The sequence below is a fragment of the Anarrhichthys ocellatus genome, unplaced genomic scaffold (assembly GCF_004355925.1).
Source record: "Anarrhichthys ocellatus isolate YVR2014 unplaced genomic scaffold, GSC_Weel_1.0 scaffold64, whole genome shotgun sequence".
NCBI classification, from domain to species: domain Eukaryota; kingdom Metazoa; phylum Chordata; class Actinopteri; order Perciformes; family Anarhichadidae; genus Anarrhichthys; species Anarrhichthys ocellatus.
In genome coordinates this window covers 1,497,198-1,506,526 of record NW_022280094.1, presented here as the reverse complement: position 1 = coordinate 1,506,526, position 9,329 = coordinate 1,497,198, and the positions used below count along the sequence as shown (strand labels likewise).

At 39.2% G+C, this 9,329-nt stretch overlaps 1 protein-coding gene across 1 annotated transcript in view; it reads left to right on the top strand.

Moving 5' to 3' along the window:
• The first annotated feature begins 2,740 nt into the window (after positions 1–2,740).
• tbx4 (T-box transcription factor 4) overlaps positions 2,741–9,329 on the top strand; it is a 20,755-nt gene continuing 14,166 nt past the window's right edge. The window contains exons 1-3 of the mRNA XM_031872513.1: positions 2,741–2,824; positions 7,138–7,283; positions 7,673–7,767. Coding sequence (XP_031728373.1) covers positions 7,140–7,283; positions 7,673–7,767 — 239 coding nt within the window. The 5' untranslated portion in view covers positions 2,741–2,824; positions 7,138–7,139. The remainder of the gene's footprint in view (positions 2,825–7,137; positions 7,284–7,672; positions 7,768–9,329) is intronic.

Here is a 9,329-nt window from a genome sequence, read left to right as displayed (position 1 = left end):
CTGAAGGAGCACCGAGGTAAGAACAGACAGAGATCCATAACACTGATCCAAAATGAATCAGGAATCAGGACTTTTCTTAAAATGAAGGATGTTTTTTTACCCATCATTTTTCTATCTCTAAGTATAGTAAATTTCTGCAAAGCTAAAGACAGTCAAAAATAAAAAATATAAATTGTTAAATTTGGGTTAAAAAATGAATTTAAAAAGAATTTTAAAAAATGCATTAAAGAGCTTTTTTTGATCCATGGATATGGTCACATTTCTGCTCTATAAATTCACATACAGTAAGTCCACAGGCTTTGGCCTTGTGACCATGGGCCACATGCACAACATGCATGTAAATATGCATTTAAATATATATAGACGGTGCAGTCTTGTTTTCATCTATTATTAGAGCTGGGCAATATAAGGCCCGCTGCTCTCCCTAATGTACAAAAAGCTGGATGCACCAGAATTTGGCTCAGAATGACTTCAAGCTTTAGTGTAATCACGTTCTGTGTAATTTGACTGATCTGTGTAATTGGCTCTGACAGAATGACGTCTACTGATGTAAAAGCAGCCACATCTTTCTTATTCTTGCTGTGATGTAGACATGTGAAAGACAACATGTGGGCTCACCTAAACACACTTGTTGTTGTGTTTTTTACCGCTAATATAGGTAAATCAACAAGCAAATTAAATGTAAAACTTGAAAAATATTAAAATAATAGAATAGAAATTACTGGAATAATTTATCGACTTTGAATGGGAGCTAATTGAAGCAGAGAACGTAATGTTTAGAGTTTCGCCTGAGCGCGGCGGGGTGAGAGCGTGTGTGTGGTTGATAGTTTGAGGTTGGAGAACACAGCTCCATCTCCACTTTTCAGCAGTTGGAGGGAGTCGGAGCTGAGCGGTCTGTCAGCAGCGCCATCGGGCAGCGCTGAAAGGCAGCGGAGCGGAGCCGCAAACACACAAACGATGGCCGCTCATTCGCTCATGTCACCAACAGATATATAAGTCACACCGCCACCTGATTTATAGACGCGCCGCAGACTGTGCGCTTCATTTAGCCTCCTGCAAAAACCACAAGCGCATATTTCATCTGCAAATACTGCGCGCGGCCTACGCGTCAGTCATCCACCACCGCGAGGCTGCATGTCTGCAGGACGATGGCTGCACACACATACACACACACACACACACACACACACAGTTTTCTTTAATATTATTTTTAAGTGCTTTTACATTGAAGAGAGAAGGATGATCTAAACGAAGTGATAATGAGCCTTCACTGCGTGAATCTACCAGTCATTTCCTCAGGCCTAAATCAAACCGTTCTTCAAGTTGTTATGATCATGTTGACCACCTGCAGTTTGAAAAAAAAAACACGTCAGCTATTATAACCAGAATAATTCAAAAAGCAACAACCGATCAAAATATAAAAGTTAAATCGTAATGATCGTTAATATGACACCACTGGTTTGGGGAACTTCCTACATATGTTGCTTGAAGAGCACAATAAAACATATAGGGAACAGAGAACTGTGAAGAATGAGAAGACTGCGAAAAAAGTTCCAAACAAAACGGGCACAATTTCTGACACGTGAAAACCTATTTCAAATATAAAGCTCCGTATTTGAGTGTGTTGCTCTGAGACGCGGTACAATGCGCCTCCATCATCACATGAAGTCCTGTTTACAGGGATGGAGGAAGCAGCACTCTTGTTCAGTGGGATTGCTCCTAAATGAGTCACTGAACTCGTTATTGCACAATAAGAGTGCTTTTAATTATATGTGCTTTTAATGTGGTCACTCATTTGTTGTGGGTGGCCGTTGTATTGATCTCTTTGTGTTGTTTGTGTTTATGCTTCCATCTGGCCATGTTAATTGATAGATCATTTTACGAGACAATTTTTTGGCTAAAAGAAGGCAATTTCTTTTTACAGATGTTTTCGAATAATATATTGTTACTATAGGCTATTTAATATTAAACCTCAACTGTTATGTTTTATTGAAATATATTGCTGATCAAGTAATATCGACAACTTTGACGGATAACAGTGTTTTTGGGGTTAAATCATTCACGGTAAAATAGTCAGATCCTGGTGGAATATCTGTGATGTCATCCTTTGCTGAGGTTGATGAAGGCTGGAGTTATCTTTTTAAATGACTCACTGAGGTCAAATGTTTATTCTGTTTTCATAATTGCTGTATGGTTTTGTGGGTTGTGGCCACGTGTTTGCCACTTTAAAGCAGCGTGTCAGCATCAAGTCAGATGAATGAAAGTGTTAAAGGTGGAGGCTTAGTCCACCCTGCTGACCTGAAGGAACGACGTGGAGGTGGCTCACCTCATCGCGGCTGAATGTGGACGGGTCCATGTTGGCAATTTTAGTAAAGATGACCAAATAATCCTGGTCCCCAAATTAAGATAATGTGGAAAATGATTAAATATTAAATAAAAAGTGCATGTTGGCTGAGAGAAACAGGGGGACACATCACTCCCCCCATGCAACTGTGTGTGTGTGTGTGTGGGGGGGGGGTGATTCCAAAATAAAACACAGCATGTTCCCCCCTTCAGAGCCCAGAGAGTGCACTGCACAGGCGCAGAACGCAGCTCGGTGCTGGAGAAGCTGAAAGGCACTAAGGCAGCCGAACCGAACGACGCGCTGACACTTCCCAGCGGACAGCCGCCGCTGCAGCCTCCAGACTCCCGCTAGAGAACAGGCGTTTTCTAAAGCCCGTGCAAACCGCTGTGTGGGAAGAGGAACACCCCGCTGTTAGCAGGCTGAGGACAGGGCTGCGGTGAACAGGGATGGATTTAAGCAGATGATAGCTGACTGCATGAGGTACAGTAGAGACGCGCCTGGGCTTCTGATAGCTGCGCTGTAGTTTCATTATCTGCTGATCATCTGCTGGCTTGTAAACATGGCGGGTGTGATAAAGAGACGGCACCACTGGACAAGAGGGATATAAAATAGAATACCTTGTCATCCGAGTGAAACAAGCGATGATTAGTGCACTGAACACCCACGGCTCGACAATCTGATATGGAAGATTTGAATCTGACAGTTATGGGCAGAAAGCGGCGGAGGAGCAGAGCAGGAGTGAAATAGGCTGAAGTGGACCAGCAAATTAGACTCATACCGAGGCTGTCTTTCTTTCTGTTTTCTGGACATTTCTTATTGCGTTTTGTTCTTTTTTGTTACACATTAGGCCTGCATTCGTGTTGTCATGTAATACCATAATTACATGTAAAAAATAGTGTTCTTATTTACAGATGAAACCTATTTTTTATGATAATAACACTTTATTTTCACCACATTATTATTATTATTATTATTAGTAGTAGTAGTAGTAGTAGTAGTATGAGTAATAGTTGTTGTTGTTAATGTATGCTTAAATATTGGCAAATATTAGCAGATGGAAATTTGAACTTAATTAAATAATACTAATATCAAAAAGAAGGAGAAAAAAAAGTATTTTTTGTGTAGAGGATGTAAGGGTTCGTAATTCCCCTAAAGTAGCCCTCTGAGACATTGGGTATTCGGCCTATTCATTGTTTCTATGGAGCAAGATTGTAAAGCCACGCGTGATGGGCACTGAGGTCACTGGGAGTTTCTGAGAGTGGCCATTCTTTGAAAAAAACATTTCAATGTAGTTATATGAAATGCCAGACCTCGGTTTTAATCTATGGCAATTTTCCAAAAAAGTAATTTCTGTTCCAGCCGGCTGTAGTGAATTTAAAGTGAATTGTAATTAAATACCGTCAGGCTGTGCAGTTGATAAGATATGTTGGAACATGTTTTTTTAATGAGCTTTATTAATGTATTCATCATTTAATATTTTTAGTTGTCTACACTGAGGAGCCTCTCCTGTTTATGCCCAGGCCTTTATAGAGCTGCAGACACAAAATGGCGGCAGATTGAAATTTATTACAGCTGTCTCAGTTAACACGTCTCACACACACACATTTATTTTGCAGCTTATCAGGATTTGTTTGGTTGCATTTGTCATTGTAAGGTCTGCGCTTTACTTTCTGCAGCCTCCTTGAGAGGACGTAAATAATGTGGTCAGTACCGAGTGTGATGTAGCTACAGACCACGTGACTTCCACCAATGTGTAAAATAACAGGGAGCTTTAAGTAAAACGTGCATTCAAATGTTCAGTCAACATATTAAACAGCACTTTAGAACAGAACTTAAGTTTTCAACTATTTCTTTTTACGTTGTTAACAGGGAATGAAACGGCAGCTGTGTGAAGGGACATGTTTTCAGACGGAGTGACAGAAACAGAATCAGGGTTCTGGATCGGGCTGCTCAGTTAAACAGCACCAGTGAAAGTCGCAGTTTCACACTGTAAAAAAGGCTCTGTGGTCACTTCCCTGTCAGCCCTTATCTTTATTAGTGTTCACAAATGTCTCCATCGGTTTACAGTGCACACTGCCTCTCCACTTCCATGGCTAGGAGAGTGGCCGCTCTGTGTTTACAGGCCCACATGCAGCCTGAGGAGTGAACAGCTTTTAGGGGCAAGCAACAGGTTCCACTATTGTTGACTCATTTCTTCAAAAAGATTGGTATAATTTAGAACACCATTGAGCTATAGGAGAGTGATGAGCACTTATATATACTTACTATAGCCTGAATATGAACTATGTCCATGTGAAGCAGAGAAATTCTTATAAATTCATGCCAGACAAGAGCATTTTTTTACCAGTAAATGTTTGGGAAATGTAGTTCCAGCCTTAGCACTCAGAAAACAGTGTTTTCAGTCTGGAGCCGGGTGACACCCTGGAGAGTCTGAGGCAGACGTGAAGCTCGGAGCAGCAGCAGCAGCAGCCGGATGAGACAGACGTGGGGTTATGAAGTCGTGTGAAAGACAATCTGCAGTGGTTCTGAAGGTGTGAGAGACAGGAGGACCTATGGCTGTCAACATAATGACAAGGATAAATACATCCTCCATTTCTACTTGCACTATGGTAGTTTCACCAGATCTTTTAACTACTTTTGGTCCTTTCCTGTTCAAAAATCTCAACCATATAGTTTGGAACTGCTTTGAATCCCTACCCTGCGTGTTTAATTCAAATTCAACCCTAGCCTTAACCCACATGACTTCTCACATCGAATTCTACTTTTAGTTAACACTGTTGTGTTTGCAGGAAGTGTCATTTACTGATGAGACTTCTTCAGACGTCGAGTTACCAATCTTAGATGTTAACTTGCTGATTACCCGTCGTGGTCATGGAGCTACATGAGAGAGGAGTAGTGCTGGGACTCTAGATACTGGATGAGAACGTACAGCTCAGTAAATTGATAAAAGGATTTTGTGACCTCTTCATGCCTAAGAGGAGCACATGAGTAAATGTGTGAAGTTTGCCCAATTGCATGATGGGATGCAATGAAGGGTGTCCACAATGAAACAGAGTTAACCTTTTGACCTCGATGCTGAAGGACTAAATAGTTCATGATATTATTCTGCAGACCCTAAAACAGATCAAATCTAAATAGTGACTTTGTATTGTCTTTATTTATACTGATTATATCTAAAATAGTGGAAATCAGATTAGTGATTTTGTATTGTTCATATCTTAATCTGTGTGAATTAATTCTGTCCATATTGAATCTAACTACTGCAACATAAAATATAGTCAGAGCAGTGGGAGACAAATAGTGTAAGCAGCAAGATTTCAATTATTAGAGGTCGCAATTTACAGACCATGTCGTCAATAACCATGATATTTTAGATCAAATATTGATATCATGTTTATAATACACAAATAATCCAGTGCCTCTTAAATCATTTTATATACAGTTATGGTTACAGACTCTTTCTCCACCGCCCTACAGTCATGTTTTGAGTGTAATTTATTTAAAACACACAATACACAAAGTGAAAGATTAATTTGACTGAAAGCAATATTATCATCATTATTATCAAATTTTGTTTGTTTTGTTTAAAAAATATATTATTATTTGAATTCTATTGTCCTATTGTGAACATCTGATATTGTGACCGCCCTATTTCAAAACTTGGTCTTCAATCCAACATTCTACATCCAACAATATAAGCGCCTATAAATACTACTTGGCTCAAGTCAGAATCAGACTTTTTTCCACCGTCAAGCAACTCCGCAGCAACTGGTGGCTGGACGTCCAATCCAAACAAATGACCTGTATTTGTACTGTACTTGTATTACAAACATACTGTATGCTGATGGAGCTGAGACCAGAGAAACATATTTTGCAGGATTTTATGTCCACATTTGACACTCAAGTATTTTTTAATTCTTCAGTTTATGAATGCAATTCAAGTAAAACATATGTGACACTACAATATAATATTAGATATTTCAACTTACATTCAAAAACCTGTTGAAAATGTGTGAAAATACCGTATTCTGCTGGGCTGCAACATCCACATTTTACATCTATATTATTTACATTTACATTAAGCAGAGAATGTAATGCAACTAGCTGTTGCTTTCATATAAATACTAAATAAATTATAAGATTAAAAAATGTCTGTGGAAGAGGCAGAACTATGAGCTGGTTCATAGATTCACCATCACCAAGCAGGAGGGAAATGTGTTAATGATCAAATATTTGAAGGATTGAATGATTGAATGAACATTTGTCTTTAAAAAAGAAAAGAAGACAAATACAGAGAAATCATCGAAATACATTTTTCACAGGCAAGTCAACAACACAATTCCTGTCAACCCTGCTGATACAATGCTTTTTAGGCAAAGATGTTTTTTATTATTACGTAATACATTACGTCATTATTACATAGTTACATAATTTATCATTTTGCCTGTATTCCCCATAACAACTCATTTCCTGTTGCAATGAATGTAGATGAGTATTTGGTAAGTTAGAGTCCAATAGCTCATGCGTACTCTGCTGGCCCGAGGCCATCAGCCCCTCACGCTCATTGGAAAAGGGCAGTGCAGCAACATAGTGAGGCGAGCACTACACACACATGTAGAAGTCTACAGGCTCTACTGAATACATGTGTTTGAGCTGAACTTGGCACAGACTAATGGTGCATTTCTACAGTTGCTATGATAGGAGGAGATTCATAGTCTGCATTATATGTTCTCTCTGCTTTCACAGCTACTCACAGATAACTCTAACAGCTGAGTATTTTTCTGATCCTGCAGAGATGCTGCAGGAGAAGCTTTCGGCTGTGACGGATGAATGTATGAGCCGGGTCCAGTCCGGTGGGGAGACAGATCTCCTTCCAGACCAGTCACGACTGGGTCTCTCCACAGCCCCCACCAATCCCAGCTCCAGTGAGCCCGACCAGGTACACATGGAGACCCTTGGGTCCACATGGCTGCAGCTTGTAGACCGTAATATGGAGGGACGATACTCCAGATAGAACTTCATTTAAATGGAATGACATGCGGAAAGGGTAACTGGTGTATCATACCAACCCAAAGCCAGCTCTTTGATGAATCCTTTTAAGGTGTCAAAACAGATGAAATACTTCTATCAATAAGTTGCAGTAAAAAAGATGGAGTGGATATTACATTTGACATATACTGCAGATGATTGTATATGTTGCTCTGTAGTGTATTTATATACACTAATATTTAAATGACACTGTGTTTTTTGATACATTATTTATATTAGGTTGTGGTGATGAGATTTGGCTAGTGTGTGAGTGTAACAGTGATTCCCGCTCTCTTCCAGAACATTGAGAACATTAAGGTTGCTCTTCATGAGAGGGAGCTGTGGAAGAAGTTCCATGAGGCCGGCACAGAGATGATCATTACTAAAGCAGGCAGGTCAGTAAAGCAGCGAACACACCATCCATCAGTCACAGTGCAGTCCAGGCCCAACGATGGGACAATGATTAGTTAGTTAAAAAAAAAGAGAAACATGTTTCTAATGCACCACAAAAAGTAAGATCACATAGAGATGTATATGTGCTTTTCTATTAATTCCATTATTAGAAATGACTTTACCAATCAGAAGTATTCAGATCTTTCACGTTAGTAAAAACTGTAAAAGATACTGTCAAATCCTTTATAAGAAGCAATGGTAAAAGTATTGGTTGTGCACGATTTGTTGAGTGTTCTTCCATTATATATTTCATATTTATTTCATTTTTAGGTTTTTATTGTAGATGTTAATATGTTAATGTTTTAAGTATTTCATGTACTGTGTAGTTTAATTACTGGTTATATTAATTACTACAATGAATAACTTTATAAGATGATCATATGTTTAGTATCAATATGCAACGTGTGCCATGGTGCCATGCTTATTCACACAGACACACACACACACACACACACACACACACACACACACACACGCACACACCGATGGTACGGCCTTCGGTAGCAATTTGGAGTTCAGTGTCTTGCCCAAAGACACTTCGACATGGAGGAGCCGAGGACCGATCTACCCATGTTGCATATGTTATTAGTCACATTGTTGTACCAAAAGCTGCTCATATTCTTCATAAGTTTGTGGAAAATTAGAAAGAAAGTGATATTTAAGTGATTGATTTATTACACAAAAAGAGTCTCAGCTTTCTGTGGTAACAGTAACGTATAGCAGTTCTAACTTTTACTTACAGAAAGAGACAGAAAGTTCCTGCAGCAGCGACTACATAATTGAAAACACAAATGACTGCTCGGCTTGTTGGATTTAATGCGTCCTGAGGATTAGATAGTGAGGCCTTTGGACATTAACCAGAGAATGAGTACATTCTCCGCCTCTCATTCCTCATGGGATCTTTTTTTTTCCAGTAAAAAAATGTAAAAGGTCACCACACTTTTTCCTTAATGCTACATAACCATAAGAGATGGGCTTTCCCTTGTCCAGCTGATAAAGTGGGCTCTGAATCCTTAAAGCCCTTTGAAGGGCTGTGCAGTGGTTCAGCTGTGCAGCTGTGCTGGGAAACCTGTCTGGGTTTACCTCCAGTACTGTTAGTCTGCAGCAGACAAATATGGGCTCTGTCCTCCAGAAGCAGAAGCTCTGAAGATGAACTCGCATTAAATGATATCAACACCAGATTGAATTATTCAAGTATGTTATGAATAGTGCATTCAAGCTTTGTTGGCATGGCAGAACGCACTTGTTCATGTTGAAATGTGAATGTTGTAGTCGCCCAGTAAAACACAGTGACGTTGCATTAAATCTGACATTTGAGCAGATACTTCTGTCAATCATTACATTACAGTCATTTAGCAGACGCTTTTATCCAAAGCGACTTACAATTCAGATTCTATCACATTCATACTGTAGGCTCAGCTACGGGAGACATTTATATATATTTATATATATATATTTATATATATATATATATATATATATATATATATATATATATATATAT